Source organism: Ochotona curzoniae, unplaced genomic scaffold (genome assembly GCF_017591425.1).
Source record: "Ochotona curzoniae isolate NIBS_2020 unplaced genomic scaffold, NIBS_Ocur_1.0 contig_4843, whole genome shotgun sequence".
Classification (NCBI taxonomy): domain Eukaryota; kingdom Metazoa; phylum Chordata; class Mammalia; order Lagomorpha; family Ochotonidae; genus Ochotona; species Ochotona curzoniae.
The window spans coordinates 187,364-210,277 of record NW_024466400.1 but is presented as its reverse complement, the minus strand read 5'-3'; the positions used below and the strand labels follow the sequence as shown (position 1 = coordinate 210,277).

At 40.2% G+C, this 22,914-nt stretch overlaps 1 protein-coding gene across 1 annotated transcript in view; it reads left to right on the top strand.

Annotated features, from left to right (window-relative positions):
- The window catches only part of ZBBX (zinc finger B-box domain containing), a 78,834-nt gene that overhangs the window by 21,350 nt on the left and 34,570 nt on the right, over nucleotides 1-22,914 (top strand). The window contains exons 7-10 of the mRNA XM_040988375.1: nucleotides 8,425-8,571; nucleotides 14,855-15,020; nucleotides 17,282-17,287; nucleotides 20,255-20,375. Of these exons, the coding sequence (XP_040844309.1) occupies nucleotides 8,425-8,571; nucleotides 14,855-15,020; nucleotides 17,282-17,287; nucleotides 20,255-20,375 (440 nt within the window). The remainder of the gene's footprint in view (nucleotides 1-8,424; nucleotides 8,572-14,854; nucleotides 15,021-17,281; nucleotides 17,288-20,254; nucleotides 20,376-22,914) is intronic.

Here is a 22,914-nt window from a genome sequence, read left to right as displayed (position 1 = left end):
ATTATACATGTAATATCAGTTGAAAATAATACAAAGTACTTGCCAAGATAATTAATATCTGCATAATTATATGCATCGAAATTGAAAATAGAAAGTAATAGTGCAGGTGCAAGTCCCCATCTATTTTCTTGTTTCTATTCTGGTTCAATTTTAAGATTACTTGTTAGGTAGAATGTTGTTAGTGTTATAGTATTTGAAAGGCGTAATTTGGTTAGACTTAAGTTGCCTGTTATTTTTCTGGAGACCAGCTGATAGTAAAAGTTGTTGACAGTAAGTTGCTCCTGTGCAGTAAGAGCTACTGTGTTTATAGTCTCATTGTTCAACTTTAAAACATTTTAGCTGGAGCAGATTTATTTTTTATTTTAGCAATACTTTGTGAAAATTCTAATTGCATTCGTCATCAAGGGCATGCATCTAGATCTTTGCTAATTTTTATTGTCTTTTTAAATGTCAAAGAGGCAAAAAGGATACATAAATCTTTGCTTAGTAAAAGCGATGGAAACCGTATCCTTGGAGAAGTAAGTAGCAGATCTAAGGCTCTTGCAAGTTCTGCTTAAAGCCATATGAATGTTGACCCTTTTAAGCCTATTAACATAACAGGGACCTAAGCTATCTGTGAACTAGTTTCACCTGAAACTTCTAGTTTCATAAGGATGCATGTCTCAGTCAATATAATCATTAATTTGACAATGTTTGTTGTTGAATAGCCAGGGTTTTGGTGAATGATGGCTGTTGAGTTGCCAGGGGTTTGGTCAATAATGGCTGTTTGAGTTTGGAGGGGCAGAGGCTACTGCCCAGTTTGTGATTTTTCTTGCTGAGCTAAACTTTCACTCTTGCACCTTAACTTTTACAATGTGCTATCTGTTCCAAAATGCTATAAAATATAAACCCTCTTTGATTAATGATGCATTGTCAGTGTGATGAATTCTTCCCGAGTGTAATTTGAAAGATAATATCATTCTAGGGAGAAAAAGAAAAAAACGTTTAGGTGAGAATTTAGAAGTTACTGGATGAAATCCTATCATTACACAGTGTAGTGATGAATGTGAGAGGACCTGGAGGTGTTGGCGGTTCATCACGTTCCTTGGCTCCAGTTTAAAGTGGTACACTCCGAAGAGCTGTATGATGCACTATACGCCTTGAAAGCTGTTTGATTTGACGTAAAAACATTTTTAGCACGTTGAACAACTGCCCAGGTAATTTTGTACATTCTCAGTTCCCTTCTCTTGCTGTTGCTGTTCGTACTGCTGTATTTAAATCTTGTGTTCAGAAACTAGTTGCCTTTTTTTTTTAAGTTGTGTCAATGTTTGGAAATATTTTACAAAACTATTCAAGTTTGTACTTTTACTTACATAATATTAACCCATTTGTGTGGTATGTAATAGTATTTCAGTACATGTGTATAAGCAGCTAGCTGCTAATCAGGCAGCAAGCTTTTGCCCTTATTTTTTTAATGCTAACAGTTTAGTATCTACTATATTCCTGTGAACTTTACTAATGGCGCTGTTCTGTTGAACACAGGTGTATTTTGTATCTCCTGCCCCTCCCTTCCCAGTGCATTAAGATCAACTGCATTATTAATTTCCATATATGAGCAAGAACATGCAATATTTCTCATTTAGTCTGCCTCCTCTCCTTAACATACAGTTCTACCCATTTTGCTATAAATAACATAATCTCATGTTTTGATGGTTGGATAATATTCCTTTGTATACGTACGCACTGTGTTTTATTTCATTGCTATAGTTGGGCAGCTGGGATGATTCTGGGTACTGATATAAAAGCTGGTGGTGGTGCAGCTCTCTCTGATTTCGTCCTAATCACTATTGGCCGTACCAAAGCCTTCCCTTATTCTGCATGTGTCTTCTTGAGTAGATTCAGTAGTTTTAGACCTTGCGGTTGGAGTTTGATCCGTTTGGAGGCTGTTTTCATTAAGGATTAGAGGAAGAAGGAAGAAGTTTCAATATGCTATGTATGAATACTCAGTTTCCTCACTACCATTTACTAAATTGGCTTGTCGTTTCTCCCGTCTACGTTTGGGCCATTTGTTGAGAATCTCAATTTGTTCCTGAGATCTGTGTAATATTCCAGTAGTTTGTGTATCTGTGTTTATGTGACAACTATGCTGTGTTTTACTATTATCTGTAGAGTATGTCTTGAAATCACACATTTTGATATTTTTGGTTTCGTTGTTTTTGTTGAATATTGCTTTGGCTTTTATTTTTCTTATGTTTCAACATACATTTTAATTTTTTTAGGGTTCTAAAAAATGCCACTGGGTGTTTCATGGAATTCTGTTAAATCACTTTCTTCGTATAGGATAAACACTTTAAATAACGACAATTCACCCAAAATGTGAACATGAGACTTCCTCAATTTTTAAATTTTTTTCAGTTATTTTGCTAGTGCTTTGTGAGGTGTTCACATTCTTGTTAAGTTTATTCCCACGAATTTGCCTTTTGTATCTATTGTGAAGAGGTGCGTTGGCTTTATTGCTTTTGTTAGTTAATTCATTATTTATGAAACGCTACTAATGTTTATGCTGATTCTGCAGCCTGCATGCTAATTGAATTTATTAGTTATCATAGTGTCCTGGTATAGAATCTTCACATTTTTTTGCATACAGAATTAACTAATCTGTAAAAAATGGATATTTTGACTTTTTCTTTTACTGGTTGTATGCCTCCTAGTTTTTTCTCTTGTCTAATTACTTTGCCAACACTTGCACTGTATATCAAACAACGGCCATGAGAGCAGACAGGCATATTTAGTTCCAGATAATTCTCTTTGCTTTTTTGCATACAATATTGTATCAGCTGAGAGAGTTCGTCGTAAGTAGACTTTAGGATGTTGAAGCATACCACCCATTGGTAGCTCATTTGTTCAGGTTTCTTTTTAAATCATGAATACATGCTGAATTTTATTGCTGTTATTTTTCTACATCCATTGTGGTAATCCTGTCATTCTTATCTTCCTTTCTATTGATGAGATATATTGCATTTATTGATGTGTATAAATAGAACTACCCTGGCATCCTTGGCATAAATTACACAGTCATGTTAATCTTTTCGATGTGCTATTGGATTGTTTTTGCCAGTAATATGTTGACATATTTTGATGAATATGGATATTGATCTACAGTCTTTCTTTTCTTTCTTTTTCTGTTTGATTTAGTTAGAAGGATAATGATTGCCTACTTTAATGAGTTTGGAAGGATCCTTTACCTTTAAACTTTTCAGAATAGTTGAGAAGAATTGGTCTTAGAACATTAAAAAAGACATAGAAAATAAACTCTGTTACCGTCATTTTCCACGAAGAAGTTTTGTAGACAAAGCGACAGTTGGCTCCCCGTCTTCCTCTCCATTTTACTTTTCCATTATCTCCGCCAGGGGATTACAGTAGCATGGTCCTTTAGCAAGAGTTACAAGGTTAGCATTCTGCTACTGAAGTATGTTATGGCTTCACTGAATTCTGCAATAAATTTCAAGAAGAACTTACCCTAATGCTCCACAAACTATGCAAAAGGATATGATGCCTGATGTGCCATCGTGGTGATGATGCAGGCTGTGGTTTAAACAGCATCCCTGCACCCCCATTGGCTTACAAAGATTCTGTTGCTGTTTTGGCTCATGATTGCATTATGAAATCCCAGAATGCACACACATCTATGTTTTGATTCCCCTCCTGCTCCCCCAGGGGTCCCCTCTTCCCATCTGTTGATGAGTCAGGAATTGCTGTTGGTTATCTGTTTACTGCCACACCTCTGCACTGTCTCTGCTGTTTCTCTGTGTCCCCGAGACCTCAGGTGTAGCTGCTGCTGATTTCCTGCTCCTAACACTCGGGATTGCTCCATCTCTGATCCTTCTCTGCCCATTTTAATGTGTCCTTCCCCTGCCCAGCCATCTTGTGTCTTCTTGCTCTCAATGTCTTCACATCTCATGTGGAGGTAATCTGTGAATAGAAATGTATCTGTTTCTTGTAAGGTTTTCTGCATTTTGGGCATACACTAGTTCATAATTTTATTGTTATGAACTTTTGTGTCATTGTGGTATCAGTTGCATCATCTCTCCTCTCTGCTTTTAATTGTTTGAATTGTAAGTCCTTTTATTCTCATCTCATCTCATCTCAGAGCTGTTGGATGCATGGTTGTGTACATGTCTTTCAGATCAATTTGATATTGCATGGTTTCACGGTCAACATTTTGCACAAGATTACCTGTGTACTTATGACAGGTGGTGTTGAAGTCCCCATTTTTAAATTTTGAAATACTAGTTTCCTGTTATATGATAATTGTTTTATAAGATTGTGTGCTTTCATATTAGGTGCATATGTTAATCTTAGTGTCTTAAGGCTAAGTCCATCCCTTGGCAATTACAAAGCAACCCTCTTCCACTGCATTTATTCCTGCTTCTGTTAGTCTGCTGTGGCTGTTGCTGTCTAACCTCTGCTACTGTTGTTTTTCATTTGCTTGGCAAATAATTTTGCCTCCTTCCAAATTCAGTCTTCACTTTTGAAGCGAGGTTGTTGTAGATAGCATGTTACAGGGTCTGATTTTTAAAAATCGATCAATTGGTATCTTTTCATTTGAAAATTTAACCAGTTTACCTTCAAAATTGTTGTTTTTAAGTAAAGGCAGATTATTATTATTTACTATTTTTGATTCATTTTGGTTTTTGCTTTTAGTTTCCTCCTCTCTCATTAGTTTTGTAATTTTGCTTTACTCTGTTATAAAGTTTGAATCCTCCATAATTCTGTTTTGTGTATCTCCCCTTTCATGGGCTTCCCGAAGCAGTATGAGTTTTGGGTGGTGCAGGGGTCACCACAGAGCTGATTCTCAGTCCAGAGTGCTTGTCAGTCTCTACCAGCGGAACTGGGGCCCAGGACCCAAGCACCCATTCAGTTATGGCAGGTTAGCACAGCTCCAGCAGTGGAACTGGGGCCCAGGACCCAAGCACCCATTCAGTTATGGCAGGTTAGCACAGCTCCAGCAGCGGAACTGGGGCCCAGGACCCAAGCACCCATTCAGTTATGGCAGGTTAGCACAGTTCCAGCAGCGGAACTGGGGCCCAGGACCCAAGCACCCATTCAGTTATGGCAGGTTAGCACAGCTCCAGCAGCGGAACTGGGGCTCAGGACCCAAGCACCCATTCAGTTATGGCAGGTTAGCACAGTTCCAGCAGCGGAACTGGGGCCCAGGACCCAAGCACCCATTCAGTTATGGCAGGTTAGCACAGCTCCAGCAGTGGAACTGGGGCCCAGGACCCAAGCACCCATTCAGTTATGGCAGGTTAGCACAGCTCCAGCAGCGGAACTGGGGCCCAGGACCCAAGCACCCATTCAGTTATGGCAGGTTAGCACAGTTCCAGCAGCGGAACTGGGGCCCAGGACCCAAGCACCCATTCAGTTATGGCAGGTTAGCACAGCTCCAGCAGCGGAACTGGGGCTCAGGACCCAAGCACCCATTCAGTTAAGGCAGGTTGTCACTATTCCACGTGGAAGTACCCAGTAACAGATATAAGCCACTATTATTGTTCTCAATTTATATATATTTTAAATATAACAATATATACTTCAATATAACAAAGTATTTTTTAATTTGCTACTTAAAATGATCATTGTTATTATCGAGTAAAATATATGTGTTTACCAAATAGACAAATTTTTTGAATATTTTCCAAATTGCTAACAAAAGCTAACTTAGAAGCATACTTAAATATGATTTATTTTTGTACATTTGAGTTAAATATACAAATAAGTTAAAATAAACAAAAGCTAAATTACACATAAATGTAATCCTTGAGTAGCAATTTATTACTATGTCATATATATTATAATTTTACACATGTTTATGTTTCACTCTTATAGATTTGCACTTTTTTGTTAAACAAAAGAATAATCAAATCTGTTAATTAAATATAATTCAACAAAATCAAAGATAAAACACACTTCCATGTTATGAAGTATCATATGTACATGCAATAGGGAAGAAGAGGTTAAGGCAAGAAGGAAAAAAATGTTTTGGTTTTAAATCCTAACAATTTATAGCCATTTGATTTTGACATATGCTATCTAAATTTTTTATTTGCCTATTTTTTTTTAGGCTGCTTAGATATTACCTGCTTTGTCTGTGTAATTGTTTAACTTAATGAAAATCAGCAGGTCCATACAGTCTTACTACAGAGAAGGGTGATATTAAATGTTTGACACGTTCTGGAGAGAGCATTCCCACATGCCAGTATTTTATGTATTTCAGTTTCATACTGAGTTAGGAAGACTTTCATGTGTTCTTAAGGTAGAATGGCATTCCATCACTTATTTTTTGTTATTTATCTATCCTGTTTGGCTCTAAGTTGAAGATTTTTTGCCAGTCTTGATTATTTAAGATGCCACGTAAAAATAAATGGAATATGGATAACAGGTTTCATTTGAGGGTTGAAATAGTATTTGGCTTGTGTTATTGAAATGAATGCATACTTGTATAATATCTTAATATAAACAGTTAACACCATTGATTTCAATATTTGTAAACAGGAGATAAAAAGCAGACATTGTTACTATCTTTGTAGCTTATATTTTTTTAAAAAAGAAATCTACAAATCAGGCTTAGTTTAGATTACTCTGTTTTAAAAACATTAGTTGAAATACAGAAATTTCTACGAGTCTGAAGTATTAGCATTGGTTGGATTTGTTTTAATGGTCAGGCCCTGTGATAATCGTTAAGATTTGGAGCAGGCATCAAAGGCTTGTATGTGTTAGAGACGGCGGTATATGTGTGAAGGTCACATTTGGCATTTTATTTATAGGTCGTGTATCAACTCAGTATAAAACAGCACCTAGGTAAATTGATGTTCACTGATTCATTCCAGAACCAGATTGTGAGGAATCTTAATACATTTACAAAATGTCTCAAATGGGAAGGTTTCAGTGTAAAGTCTATTATTTAAAATAATAACTAGCTTAAAGATGAAAAATAGTCATATTCCCAAGGGAGAGGGCAGAGTAATTCTCGCCTATTCTTCCTGAATTTGTCTTTTTTGGTGAGGACATTCGCAAAGAAATAAAGCCCATGCTTGTCTTCCAATGCCAGGCCCTCATAAAACTCCAAGGTTCTTCCGTTGATGTGTGATGTACGCTCATACAATATACTCAATCATGATGAAGTCCTGGTCACACTGCCCCCACACTTTACACTAATTGCAATTTTCCCAGTACTGTGACAATCATAAAAATGATTTTAAAATGCTTTTCGCTTATGGCCTTCTATGTAACGATGGAACAGACTGACAAGCAAAGGTCATGTACCATCAGCACAATAAGGACTAGAGGAGATGCGTTCAGGATGTCAAGGAGGTGCAGAGTGAGGGTACTTCCACAAGTCGTTCTGTGCCTGTGGGGCTAAGGCAGCAGGAATCAGAGGGCGGAAGGTGCAGCTTCCAGACAGAGGAGGAAAGGTGAGTGAAGGCACCCCACTGTGTCACCTCAGGGGCACAGGTGTGAAGGCTCCCCACTGTGTCACCTCAGGGGCACAGGTGTGAAGGCCCCCACTGTGTCACCTCAGGGGCACAGGTGTGAAGGCTCCCCGCTGGGTCACCTCAGGGGCACAGGTGTGAAGGCCCCCTGCTGGGTCACCTCAGGGGCACGGGTGTGAAGGCTCCCCACTGTGTCACCTCAGGGGCACAGGTGTGAAGGCTCCCCACTGTGTCACCTCAGGGGCACAGGTGTGAAGGCTCCCCACTGTGTCACCTCAGGGGCACAGGTGTAAAGGCCCCCACTGTGTCACCTCAGGGGCACAGGTGTGAAGGCTCCCCGCTGGGTCACCTCAGGGGCACGGGTGTGAAGGCTCCCCGCTGGGTCACCTCAGGGGCACAGGTGTGAAAGGTGGAACAACCTGGCATTGACTAGGCCGCCATGGACAGACAGCTGTTGATGAACACTTCCAAATACTGTATACTTTCTAAAGTTGCTTTATCACCAAGAACTACTTATTACTGCTCAGTTGTCCTCTTTTAGATTAGCTATATTTTGTGCTTTAGTCGTGATGTTCACCAAATAACACCCCTGTGTATCTGAGTTATACTTCATGCAAAGGTTTTGAGGGCTGTCTGCGGTCATTCACCAGCTTGGGTATAACTCCCCATGGTGCTTAGGACAGGTTAATTAAACTCTTCAACCTTAAGTTGCTTTATGTCTACAACAGAGATACAAAGAGTTATGCCTTGAGATTACATGTTGCGATGTTTTGAAGATGCTTAGCATCGTATGGTGCCTGACTAGTCCCTTTGGTAGAAAGCAGTTGTGATTATTATATCGATACATGTCAATTTTTCCTTTTGAATATGACTAAAATTGAATCAAATATTAGGAATAAATTACTTAGACTTAAATATTTGATTCTTTAATTATATTTTCTTCCTTTTTATAAAGGCAAAATCTCAAATATTATCCAGTGTGTTGGAGGCAGCCCATCAGTTCATAAAGGAAGCTACTCCGGATGAGCCTAAAGTGGATAACACTGCTATGCAAGAGAGTCGGCAGGAGCCCTGCGCACCTGTGCATCGGGGCAGCTCTGCGGTAAGGAAGGAACAGAGAACACTGTGTCCTGTGGGGGCTGTGGCAGTCACTACTCCCACCCTTAGTAGGAGCTGTAGAGTTTTACAGAGTATATTCCAAAATCATTCAATAAGGGCTTGGGTTTTGTTATGCAAATGTATCTTGACTGTAGGAAATCCTAGGAAATCCTTCTGACTAGAGTATTTGAGTTCCATTTGATGCTTATCTTTTCTTTTTCTTTAAAGTTTTGTTATTTAAAAGCCAGACTTACACAGAGTGCAAGAGACACAGAGAAAGGGAAATCTTCCAGCACTTGTTCACTTCCCAAATGATGAAAGTTTCTGAATCTGTGTCAGTGTGACGCTGGGGGGCAAAGAGCTTCTTTCAAGCATCCGACCGTATGCAAGGCCCACTAGCAGGACCCATCCCAGGCCTATCAGCAGGGAGCTGGAGCAGAAGTCGAACAGTCAGGACTTGAAGTAGCACTCGTATAGGGAGCCAGCAGCACAAGTGGCAGCTTTACTTGCTTTACCACCACACAGGAACACACTGATGTTCTGATGAGTGATTGGCCTTTTGGATAATTCTGAGATGATTATCTGTTTAGTTTTGACAAAGAAAACATTTGAAAAAATCAATGATATAATTTAAAACTTTCATATTGGACTCAGAGGACAAAAAATACAAAATGTTACCAAGAGTCCAATATATATGTTACCAAGCACTTCAGGCGACAAGTAATTATGGCTATTTAAACTCAGACATATGAGCCCAGTGTGGTAACCCAGTAGCTAAAGTCCTTGCATTTCACATGCTAGGATCCCATATGGCACCGGTTTGTGTCCCAGTGACTTCATTTCCTACCCAGCTCCTTGCTTGTGGCCTGGGAAAGGAGTCAAGGATAGCCAAAACTTTGGGAGCCTGTACCCATGTGGGAGACCTGGAAGAGACTCTGGGCTCCTGGTTTCAGATTGGCTCAGCTATGGCTGTTGCAGCCACTTGGGGAATTAATCAATAGATGGAAGATCTGTCCCTCCTCCTCTCTATATATCCTACTTTGCAATAAAAAAATAAAATCTTTAAATAAAACCAGACTCATGCTGAATTCTGGCACATGTTGAGGTTGACTACCAATCTTAGAATGTGCTGGACAAGCTTTTGTCAGTTCACGTGTACACTTTTACAATCAATCTGTAACACATTTTTACTAGCAGGCAGACTTCAGATTTTGACCTGTGTTAAAATCTTCATTCTTGTCGATGTCACCCACTTTTTTCTCCTGTAGTTCAGAAATAGTGACTAACTTAACAAGAGCATCCTGCTAACTGGTAACCAAGTTTGGAATGATTTCAAGTGTTATTTCTGATGCAGGTTTACAAACATACATTAAATGAGCTCTGTGCTTGGAGGATGTCTTTCCAGAGAAAGGGCTATGCTTGAATCTTCCATGGAAGTTAGCACAATTTTTACATCTTTCACCTTTGATAGATTTGCGGAGTGCTTTGTGAAGAATCCTCAGATGGGGTACAGACTGCAAGCCAACTATCGTCATATTGACAGCCAGACGCTGTCCTAAATATTTTACACACATTACTTCCTTTTGTGTTTTCCTTGTTATTTTTTTTCCCAGAAGGAAGGATAGCAGTAATGAACTCTTTTAATAACTTTCCAAAGATATCATTGGTGGTAGGACATAAGCGATATTCAAACTTGACCATCAACAAAAGGCTATGATTTACGAAGTTTCTTCTTGATACTTTCCAATTTACTTAATTTATCCCTCTTATTTTTACACAGGATAAATTAGTGACTATTATTTACTTAACATCTTCTAGGTGTTGTTCTTTTTCTAAACACTTAAGTTGATCAGAAAGCTAGACAGGAGGCTGTGTTTTTCATCCTTATAATAAATTCTTACGATGTTTGTGGGAAATAGAATAAGAAGATCATTTTTTTTTTTTGGTGCAAAATCTTTTGAAATCCATGCATAAAAAAGCTCTTTAAAAGAGTAACCGAGATGTGTTACATAAAGTATGCATGGATTTGAGTGATTTTTGCATCAAAATAAGCTTGCCTTTTCCATTCTTTTTTTTTAAGCAAATATTTGAAGTACCTTGTTTGCATGTTATGTAGACTTTCTGCCTCTTGTGTTAATTTGAAATCATTAATTCATTGGTCACTGTTATGACCAATTGCAGACCTGTTAAGGAGCTCTCCCAGTTGAGCTCAGTTTCCATGTGAGGTGTGTGTAGATATATGTGGTTTGGAGCCATTACTAGAGCGTGAGTTTTGGGTATTTACATATGGGATGCAGGGAACTCGGACAGCATGTGTATTCTTAGCTGAAATGCCAGGGCCAGGAATCTAATTTTTAATGAACACATCCGAGGAACTCTAATGGCTTGAAGAGTTGCAATGGTGCCAACTGGGCTGATAGGGTTTTTGAATGGGTTCCAACCAGTCGGAGGTGTCTTCCCAAAGGATGCACTTTAGGAAGGGACCTGGTATGTTTGACGATGGAACATGGATTTGAAGTGTTACTGCTGGTTTTCTTAGAGTTTTGTAATACTAAATATTTACTTAGTTCTTTGAAACTTCTGCTTTTTCCCCCTGGAAGTGGGGTTTTGAAAGAGCTCCTACAGTGGTGTCATGTGCTGGTGGTAATGGATGCACTGACTGCCAATCCAGGGGCTCCTTTGAGTTGGTTGTTCCTTTTACAAATCAGAACGCTTATGTGCAACTCTAGGTGGAAGCAGTATTTTATATTCTCAAATTGAAACGTTTAAAAGGCAATCTACACCCTTGATTTTTATTTTCTTTCTCAGTCTGCCACAGCTATGTGGAAATCAGGTACTCCAATTTGGCATATATTCAAGAGGGTACCAAACTGTTTCTCTACTTCGTTGCTAACAAGAAAGCGCTGGAAAGCTACTGGAATTCATTTTGTATTACGATAGCACGCATAATAGACACAATGACAATTTCCTACTGGATCGCCCTAAGTAAAATGCATCTGCTCTTTTCCCCAACCTTTAGATGCCACTGTTTCAGTTACCTCATCTAGCTTTCTAAGAGAACAAAAGCAGTTCTTTTTTTTTTCTTTAGGATTTATCATTTCTTTTGGAAAGTCATTTACAGAGAGGAGAGACAGAGAAAGATCTGTCTGCTGGTTCATTCCCCATGTGGTCGCAACAGCCAGTGCTGAGCTGATCTGAAGCCAGCAGCTAGGAGCTTCCTCTCGGTGCAGGTTCCCAAAATTTTGGGCCGTCCTCCACTGTCCTCCCTGGCCACAATTGGGGAGCTGGATGTGAAGTAGAGCAGCTAGGACATGAACCAGTGTCCATATGTGAATGCCGGTACATGCAAGGTGAGGACTTCAGCTACTAGGCTTCTGTGCTGGGCCCCAAAGTGGTTATTTTTTCCAACCCTTTGTCCTCCTCCTCAGTATTGGTCTGCTTCATCTGTCCTAATAGAATATCACAGGCCAAGTATTTTAAAGAAAGTTGACTTTGTCACAGTGTTGTAGACAACAAGTCTCAGATCAAGGGCTTGGAAGATGCCGTTTCTGGTGAGGCGTTCGTTGTTGTCTTTATTTCCAAGTGGCTAACTGCTGCCGTGTCCTTCCATGGCCTCTTGTCTGCACAACCGTGGAGACGAGGAGTGTAAAGGGAGAGTAAACCAGGAGAATAGAGAACCAGAGCATGAACCGGGACTGTGGGATGAAAGCTCCGCCCCTGTGACCTCCTTTGCCCTTAGGCTCCTCGTAGAGCCGTCTCTAACTGTGGTGTCAGAGGTTAGGGCGTCAGTCCATGGGGGGGCCCTAACTCAGCAGACTGCGGTCACCATCTAAAAATATTCCTGAATGTCTGCTCACCTCAGTTAAACGTGGCTAGTTTTGCTTTTTTCCTTTTTAAGACTAACAAGGTTATAAAGTAGCTGCTTTTTTTCTTTCCTCTTGTAGGAGTTAGTCAACGCTTTTGGTTTTCTATGTTTGCATTTCTGTATCCAAATCTTATATACTTCACATTGATCTATATACATGCTTTATACACTCAACACTATTATTTCATATAAGTGTATTCTGAAGCCTTCCCATTAAATGTAGAATGAAATGCTCCATTTATTGAATGTAAAATGATCTTTTAAAGTATCTAATTACATCTGATGAATATTTATGTTGCTTTTGTGCCAGCATAAATTAAAATATAGACACTAACTTTGAAAAAAATAGCATGCATATTAATAAAATAGAATTCTGAAGTTGCTAGGTGAAAGGATTACACATTTCTAAAGTTGGTTGATAGGGCCAAATGGCTCCATTATTTTAATTTTTTTTTTAATAAAAATCCACTGTTCATCTTCTGTGTTTCATGCTGTTGCTAACTTGTTAATGTTTGGTTTTGTTGCTTCCTGCCTGGAGTTTCTGTGTGGCAGCTGGGTCCTTCATGATCTGCTTCTGTCTGCCTTCTTGCCCATATGCTGTCATTCTTCGTTTGCTGTTGTGGGTTTATGGTTCTGCCCCCAGCTCTGTGCATCCCACAGTGCCGGTGGACTCATGGAGTGTGTCTGAGTCTCTCTGCTCTAGTGCCTTTAACATATTTTGCTTATGGAATTCCTACATTTTAAATGTTATTTATTTCCTGTAAAAATCATGAAAAGAAAATAAATTTTTCTTGTTTCATAGATACAGTTTTAAGTACAGTTCTTATTTTCCCTTTCAGACCCTGGTTCGGCTGCACCTGTTTCTGTTGTGTGTGCGCTAGCCTGGGTGAGATGGCAGCTCACACATCATCTAGTATCAAACAGGCTCTCCAATACAACCTACTTAGATTTAACAATTCTTTAACAATGTAGTCTCAGTGGTCTCTAATGGTTTGAAAAATTCTTTTTTCAGTTAAGGGCTGAACTTAGACTTAATCTTTTTTGTGTCTTAAAGACGCACATTGGAAATTGAGGAGTTTGATCAGTCAAAATAATCCACACTTGATAATCTTAGCCATTGGTGTAAATTTCATTTTGTTTGCATTTCTTAATTTGGTGGATTTGTTTTTCTGTTTCACTGATAGTTGCTGAGTCCTTCCTTCATTTTTTTTTTTTCTGGTTTCAGACCACATCTATTTACCCAGTTGACTTTGAATGAGTACTTTTTGCAGGGAGGTAAAAGACAGAATCCCCTTTCTCATTATCTTGTATTAATTTAATGAATTAATTGTATGATACAGAACTGATTAATCTCATCATACAGTTCCATAGGCTCTGGGACTTCTGTTATCTACCAATGGACAATAATCAAGCATGAGTAAACAAGTTATGAGGAAAACCCAAAAGTTGATAAAAGATCTTATTGTAGGGGACCTGGGAGTGTTGTATTTAGATCATTTTGAAACAGAGTGAGTGAAATATGAGCAAGGGCTGGATGAAGACACGGGAAGGCTGACTGCAGGCTTTAAGCATCACTGGCGCAAGGCTCTGAGGAGTGGAGGAGCTCCAGACACTGCTGCCGGAAGGGTGCTGGAGAGGAACTCCAAGGCTGGACACCCCAAAGTTGTGTAGGTGCTACATATCCTAGTTGGAACTTGGGGTTTCATAGAGTCAGTGGAGGGTGTGTGCAATAGTGACATTCTCAAATTTACATAAAAGAGGAACAAAACAAACAAAACAACCCTGTTCTTGCTGATGTCGGGAAGTGACAGGGAACAGGAGACTGGGGAAGCAGAAAGGCTGGAGACTAAGCTATTGTGACTTCAAGGTGAGAGCGCCAGTGAGTAGCATAATAAGTCATCAGGCTCTTGTTTCGATAATTTCTGAATGTATATTAGTTACTCATGATCTTAAAGAAAGATGTAAAAACAAACACAACTTTTGAAAGCATTTATTTGCGTGAGCAATACAGGGAGGAAAGGGGAAAGAGGGAGGGAGAGAGGAAGGCAGAGAGAGAGAACAAAAATGTGTAATATCTCCCAACTATTGCTTTATTCCCAAATGGCCAAGCCAGAAGCCAGCAGCTTATTCTGAGTGTCCCACATGTGTGTAAAGGGCCCCATCCACTTGAGCTGTGCCCTACCACTTTCCCAGGTGCATGAATGGGGAGCTGGATCTGAAGCAAAGTAGCTGCGACCTGAACTGGTGCCCCATGGGATGCTGACACTGCAGAAGGTGGCTCAACTCCCTGTGCTACAAATGCAAGCCCCGATAAATACACGGCAACAATATTCTTCAAAGTGTGTGGTTCATAATGACTAATAAATACTCGTATCTGCACTTTTTACAAACTTGAAGTTTAATCACGTGGTTTTTGTTTTAGGTAGACGTTGCAGTAGGGAAAAGAACAGAAAGCACAAGTCCGGGAGAGAAGCTCTCGTTGGAAGGCTCATACAGTGAGGCGGCTTCCGCCCAGTCCTTTCAGGAAGCCTTGCGTCAGTGGAGAGCTGGCAGTCATGAAGAGGAGAGACGGAACTTACCAAAGGCAGGTGCGGCTACCTCGAAAACCCAAATATTTTAAAAGAAGCATGAATTTATCTCTACACCTGGCAGCTAATTGCATGTTGAAACACTATAAACATTGGAGTAACTCTTGACAGAAGAGGTATTTCAGCATGTCTGTTGCTTCCTGAGATGCGCCCCTAATGTGTACAATGGGAGGATCTGCATGAAGCAGAAGTCAAGACGATTTTACGTGTCTCTTAAATTATGATTTTGATGACTAGTGTGGACTTTAGCAGGAGATGATCTTTTTTCTTTTTTTCCTTTTCGGAGAACTATTTCTTGATTTTAGCGTTCTTGGTAATTTTCACTTATGTATTCTAAACACTAAACATCGAAGTGACTGAAATGTACAGTAATTGTGTAATAAGTTTTCCAATATCTCTTGAAAGAAATTATTTAGTATTAACATACTCAATTATCGCTTTTATTACTCTGAGTATTTTCGGGTAGTCCAAGCACTTTCTATTGAAAAAAAAATATAAGATAATAGATTTGAATCATGTCAGTGACTTTCCAGAGGCAGCCAGTTTTGCGGTTTCCATTTCATTCATTTCCGGTGCAGGAATTCTTTCTCCTTTGTCACATAGTGTAATTCCTGATGCCAAGGTGTCACATGGCATCTTCTCGATGACAGCTAAATGTTTCCCTGTGCTATCTTAGTCGTGTCACACAACTTCATCAGTACTTTGCACACTGGTGGTGTGTAACCCAGTGTTTACCTCGGCTTTCATTGACTGATTTTGAGATGTAGATTTACAATTTTACTTTTATGCATTTGAATGCATATATGCATACAAATAGCTGCCTGTAAATTGTTTGTTCTGTCACCTTGGGTCGATGTTCTGCTGTACTCTAAATGTCGTGACTTAGAGTCCTCCATGTTTTAAAAGAAGTTACGAGGGCCATCTTAGCCTTTGGTGCGCTTGTACAGTGACCTTGAACTACACATTGCATGTCTACGTGTAGGAACGGCATCGCAGCGTTGGCTTTTCTCAGAAGAGCCTGAGGAATGTTCCCTCGCAGTCTTCCCGGCGGCAGCTGAGTTAGTCCTGCTCACAGGAGGTGCAGGGGATGATTGCTTCTCCATGCTGTTTCTTTAGCTTTGTAGATCCAGAGAGTAAGGAGTTATTCGAATATCCCACCCTGGACCCGGCGCCCTTTCCGCGTCCTCACAGCTCACGAAATTTGCGCCAGTCCATCCGTCCACCAATCAACCATTTCACCTGAGAATCCCACCCCAATTCCCCAGCCCCTTTCCCAACTCTGCCCGCTTACCAGTCATTCTTAGGCATCTGTGACGGTCTCAGGCACCACTCCCCTGGGGCCTGGCCTCAATCCCTCCCAATCCCCGCCCCCCCCTACACCTTGCAGGCACACCTGTCTGACAGAAAGGCCCCCAAGTGCGGCTCTGTCTTCTCCTTCCACCTGCCTCTCCTCCTCCCCCTGCCTCTCCTCCTCCCCCTGCCTCTCCTCCTCCCCCTGCCTCTCCTCCTCCCCCTGCCTCTCCTCCTCCCCCTGCCTCTCCTCCTCCCCCTGCCTCTCCTCCTCCCCCTGCCTCTCCTCCTCCTGCTTCTCCTCCTCCTCCCTGCTTCTCCTCCTCCTCCCTGCTTCTCCTCCTCCTCCCTGCTTCTCCTCCTCCCCCTTCCCCCTTGCCTTCCCATCACCCCATCCCGTTCCTGCCCACTGGAATAAACCTCCTAAGATACTCCAGTGCAGCTGGTGTTTTCTGCTCACAGTAAAGAACCAGTTGTGGGGATTACCTGTGTATAATAATATCGGAATAACCTATGAACTAGAACTCGAGCTGTTTTAAATAACTAATACAGAGTACCCTCATTTACCAAGCAGTTAAGCACAGGAATCCTCAAACGGGTTTATTGTGGCTCTCCTCTACTAGCAATATTATATTTCTGGAAATTACAGAGATCAATGCATTAATCAGGTTGAAAGATGGAGGGAAACTGCTTGGAAATATTTCCCTTTAATTTGTCCTTTGAAACAAAAGCCAGTGATATCAGACTGACGATTTTGCCAGCAACTTGGTTGTTTACAATAGTACAAATGACAGTTGCTTTGAGATTGGCAATAGTTGTAACAGACCCAGAGAACCTGTTAACCTTTTTAAAATCTGGATGATAAATATGTTAGCCTCTTCAGAGTATTCCAGACAACTTCCACTCAGCCTGGCCATTGTTGCATGAACAGTGTCACAGACCATAAGTAAATTCATGACTGTGTGTTTCAGTAAAAAGTTATAAATACAGAAATTTGAACTTTACATATTTCTCAATCATTGCAAACATAACTATGCTTATTTCACAGGTCGTGCAAACGTTGCCCACGGTCAGATCTGGCTGTGTTTTGTCTGGTTCCTGACCTAACAAATTCTTTTCTGTTCTATTTCCATCAGTAAAAGGAATCAGAAAATTTTATTTTTTCTAGAATAGAATAAAAATCTGCCTTTTATAAGCTCATCCCATAGCTGCCTGGACTCCCCTGCTTTCCAGCATTGAGTAGGCTGAAAGGACTGTGGTTTGTTTTACATGTTTGATAATTTTTATATGTTAGAATGACAATATGATGCTTGAGAGAGTTAGTGAGCCAGGATATCTGTCCCAGGATAATTATTAGATTCTTTCCATCATGGACTCAGGACACATGGGTTTTTATGGGAATAGCTATAGGTTTCATACAAAATTTGCTTTTACTGCCTACAGTGTGTCGGCCAGAAGGATTTTATTTAATCACCATGATATCTTATTCAACAATACCTTAGGCCAGGGCATTCATTTTATTGTGAAAAAGGTACAGTTCTCACGAAGGAATGTGCTATCTTACCATAGGCGGCATTATCTAGAGTTAGCTTGCTTAGTGGGTTTAGGGAATGGGCCTCTTGAAGGGCCGACGTGACTCAGATCAGAAGACAATGCCTTGTGAAATCGAGGTACATTTCCTACAGGGCTTTATATCCTATAAAACCCTAGTTATGTTCTCATGGAATGAGCTGTTAGGATTACCACCTTATCTGCTGGATCTTATTATCACTGAATTAATAATAAGAATGGGGAAGGTGCAACTTACTGCCCATGTTGGAGCACAACTACCGTTGGATGCATGGGTCACTTCTACATAACCAGAAAAGATGGCTTGAATCTGGAACACAGGAGGGCAATCCTACTGCTCCTTTATCTGGTGGTACTGTTTGGATGGGAACTGGCAGCACTGACAGCGGGGCTCCTGTGCTCTTAACTTCTTGGAGAAACAAAAGTGGTGAAGGTACTGGCAGAGAATATAGGGAACTTGGAATGGGTTTTAAAGGATGCTAAATCTAATAATGGAATCAATGTGGGCTTCAGAAACATTCAAAAATGGAGAACGTTGCTAAGTATGTTTCATATGGAATAATCAATGTTTTTTCTACCACCTTTTTTTTCTGCTAACTTATGTGAAATCCATCAGTGGTCATTTGTTTGAATTTGGGATTCGATCAGCAATGTCGCTATAATGAAACCTCTGCAATTCTTTGGCAGCTCCCCACTTTTCTGATTTCCTTGTCTCCTCCCATGTTGGTCCACCATGCTCCTTCCTTACCTCTCTGGTCTTGGTTCTGAGTCCACAGACACCGGCTCCCCAGACCTGCCCTGTGCGAGTTCTTGCTGGGTTTGTCAGTCGGAGACACAGCATGCTGAACAGGGAGGGTCTCGGCAGAAGCACGAACGCTCCCTCTTCCTGTGCTGCTGCTTCAGGATGACGAGATCTTCTGCTTCTGTCGCAGTACTTCTCAGAACAGACTTCCAGGGACCTTCAAACCTGTTACCCTCGCCTAGACTGATTCCAGCCACCCTGGACTCCTGCTTGTCCTCCAAACACTATTGGCATACTTCGACTTTAGGACTTTTTCACTTGTGATTAAGGAAAATATCAATTATCCATGAGAAGTTGGCACTCTTCACAAAAGGTAGCCACCAAATCATGAATCAAAACAGGAAAATCAAAACTCAAATGACATGGCTTTTGTGGCAATTCCCATGAGCTCTGCCACAAATATTCATATAATGTTTGCTGATAAGCATACTAAATAAGAGCTACCTTGTTAAATGTAATACACTGCTGAATGTTGTCCTCCTGGAAATATGATCAGTCTATTTGCTGAAAGATTTAGTAATCAATCTATTCACAAGCAAATTAACCCCAGGTCACCTCCCTGAGTGTGTGACATTGGCAGTGAGAGAAGTGAATCCCAGACCAACGGCTTTAACATCCTTGTAGCTGTGCAGCTGCGCCTCTGGCACGGCGACAATGGCCTCGACGAGCGTAGGGGACAAAGTGAATCCTGTTTTGTTTGTTTCCTTTCTTTTTCTCCTTCACATCTTTCATATTAACATTTTGTGAACAGTGAGAAGGAAGACTCAGTAAAGGTTTAAGTTTAGTGGATTTTGTTTTTTCTCTGAATTTTATCCCCCCCTTTTTTTAAACCCGGCTTCTCTTTTTGGAAAGACTATAGAGAGAATGACTTCTCTTAATATTTGTTGTTTAGTGTTTGGGTGCAACCAGAAACTAATGAAGTTCGCAGTATGAGATTGGGGTACGTCCTAGTTTTCAGGTTCAAAAACATAATTTTCTGTCTTTATTTTTCCGATTTCCCTCTCCTGTAAATCCTGGATTTATGCTGCCTTCTCTTAGAAGGTTCTATTCATTTTGAGGATATCTGAATAGTGACATTAATTTAGTCGTACTTCAGTCATCTCTTGAACATCTAGAAATAAATCCCTATGTTGGTTTTGACTCAGGAGGACCACTGTCTCCTTAAATCTCATGCTTACTACATGCTTGCTGTTTCCCATCATGTGCAAATGTTACTGGCAGTGGCTTTAATTTGTGGCTTCCTAAATGCAGGCGCTTATAGAATGTTCAATGAGTTTTGTAGTTTTCTTTTTCACTTAAAAATCTGCTTTAAAATAAAAAAGAACCTTGTGAATAGTAAGAGCTTTTGTTTTAAGGGATTATTGAAGAGAACACTCACCAAAATAATCAGTAAATTATCATTTTTTTAATGCTTAGCATTATTTAAATCATAATTCATTGCCTTAATAGATATCGAATCATATGTGCTTCAAAATGGTGTGTTCTGTATTTTGGGGGAGAGATACAGAAGATGGAGTAACTTATACACATGCTTGCTTTAACTCACACACTTACGTTATATTGATTTTTACAGAAGCTTTGGAAGAATGTGAGGTGCAAACCACTCTGAAAATTTGGAGAGAACCACTTCATATTGAATTTAAAGAAGACAGTCTATCCTACATGGAAAAACTCTGGCTTAAGAAACACAGGAGGTATTTTTTGAATTGTTATTAATATTATTAACAAACATTAAAGCTGTTTGTTTCTTGCTTATGACATGACTCTGGTAGCAACTTGATATTTTCATATTTGCATAAGTAACTTAAGGCAGTATTAAATCCCTCTAAAGCTTCTACTGTTCTGAGAATTTTAATTCTATTTTTATTTGTAATGCCTCATTAATTTAGAATTTGCCTTGAGAAATAGAAATATGTTGGGGGAAAAGCACAAAATGGTACAAACCTTAAGATAATCAGGAAACACAGAGTGATAAATGAGATTATATTGCTGTCAGCTTTTCACATTAGCCTAAGTATTTGAGATAGCAATTCAGAATCTACTTTTGAGATAATTAGACCTTTAATAGTGATCAAAGATATTTTAGTCAAAGATTATATCATTACACCTACTACTTCATAAATTAGTTGGAAAGTAAAGTATTATGATGTTAAACCAAAACTATACATGAGTATATAAAGTGTAGCCATCATGATCGTATTAGATAAGGTCTATAGATTCTCAGATCCGGGAGATACCTTAATTATTTTGTTTTCTTTGTAATTTTTTCATTTGAAAGGCAGAGAAACACACAGAGAAAGAGAGGCCGGGACAGGCAGATAAAGATGTCCCATCCAAGTGCTTGGAATGTCTATAGCCAAGCAAAGCTGAGACCAGAAGCCTGAATTTCAGCCCAGGTGTCTGATACGGCCAGCAGGGTCCCAAGATCTTGAATACTGGCTGTGGCTCTGCCAGGGTGTACATTACTAGAAAACTAGAGTTAGGACAGGAGTTGGAACTTGAACCCTTGCACACGGACGTGGCCCATGGATACCTGAGGTGACGTCCTGACCACCACGAAAAGCCGGCCACTGGAGGTATCTTCAAAAGCCACAATCTCAGGCTTCCAGACAGCAGAGCTGCCCACATGGCACTTTTTCTGCCAAGCACCTGGAGAAGGTGCCAACTCTTGCTCAGTAGATCTGAAGTAGGGCCAGGATGAGTGCACTCCTGAATTTCCAATAGCTCCCAGGTGGCCTTCTGCGGAGGTGCTCCCTCCTGGGTTCAGTTTGAGGCATGCACAGGTGGAAGAACTCTCCGCAGCATGCCTGAGGAGGGGTCTCTGAGTCCTTGCTTTTCTTCAGGCACACAACACACTCTCCTGTGAGCAGCCATTCCATCTTCAGAATATTCTGCCTAGCGTGACATCTCCTAGCAAGCTATAAGCTGTCTCTATCTAGTTTCTAAGCTTCATTCTATAGCATGCCATTAAGAAAACCCATGTTGAACAAATAACCCATATTGTTTTTTCCTCTTCATATAATCTCTTCAGATTCTGAAAGCCAGCTCTCTTATTTCCGTTAATACTTCTCATTGAAAGATTAATATCTATACCATGCTTTCAACTGCCTTTTAATATAGCAAGTTTTAAGCATTTAAAATTATGACACAAAATATACAGTAGATTTTCAAAATAATACAAAGAATTCCAAGGTATGATTGACTCAGGTTTCGGCGACCAAATGTCCTAAACAGCTGTGATGCCTTTGTCAAAACCAAGGAGCTGACATTGGCAAACTAATCCTGGATAAGCCCTCGATTTACCAATCATTCCACTGATGCCCCTTATCTTGTTTGAGAATCCAATCTAATCTCATCCAATTAGATATTTCATCAATTTTAACATTTTTATTTGATTTTTTCTTTAGGCACAGGATTTTTTGTTTCCTCCCTCCTCATTCCCCTTCCCCCACACTGATTCTCCCTGTATTATTACAATAGAATTGTCTTGCAGCAACAGTGACAAGTGCATCATTCTCTAAGTATATTCTGACGCAGTAGATATAGACAATGGTAGAAAGTGCAGCACCTTACTGGAAAGATATATGTAGCAGGTTCGTTGGAGTCCATCTTATGTCAGAGACCTAAGGTGCACTGCATCTTCACTTCTTGGTATAGAGGCATGCATGTTTACCTAATATGTGTTTATCTTATGTTTTATATGAAGGTTGCTTTATATCAAACAGAACATATGATATTTGTCCTTTTGGGATTGGCTTCCTTCACTGAGCATAGTGGTTTCTAGTCAGGACCATCTTGTAGCAAAGGGTAGAATTTCATTGCTGCTGATGGCTGAGCAGTATTGCGTAGATGTGTCTTGGATTCTATGTCCGTTCCTCTTTCAGCAGCTTCCGGGGTTGTCTCCATGTCTTGTTTTATTTCCATTTCTGTTTCAGTTATTCAGCCTTTCTGTTTGATATGACCTCAATATTTCAAAATATATTTTCTAGATGTTTCACTGAATCTGCACACTTGGGTACTGTCATATGTATTTTTTTCAACATTAGACTGCCCTTATATGCTTTGAGTAAAAAATATCAGTGGGTTGGGGCTGGCGCCGTGGCATGGCAGGCTATGCTTGTGCCTCTGGCACTGGCATCCCATGAGGGCACCATTTGAGTATTGGTTTCTCCCCGATTATGACCTGGGAAAGCAGCAGAGTATGGCTCAAGTCCATGGGCCCATGTATCCACG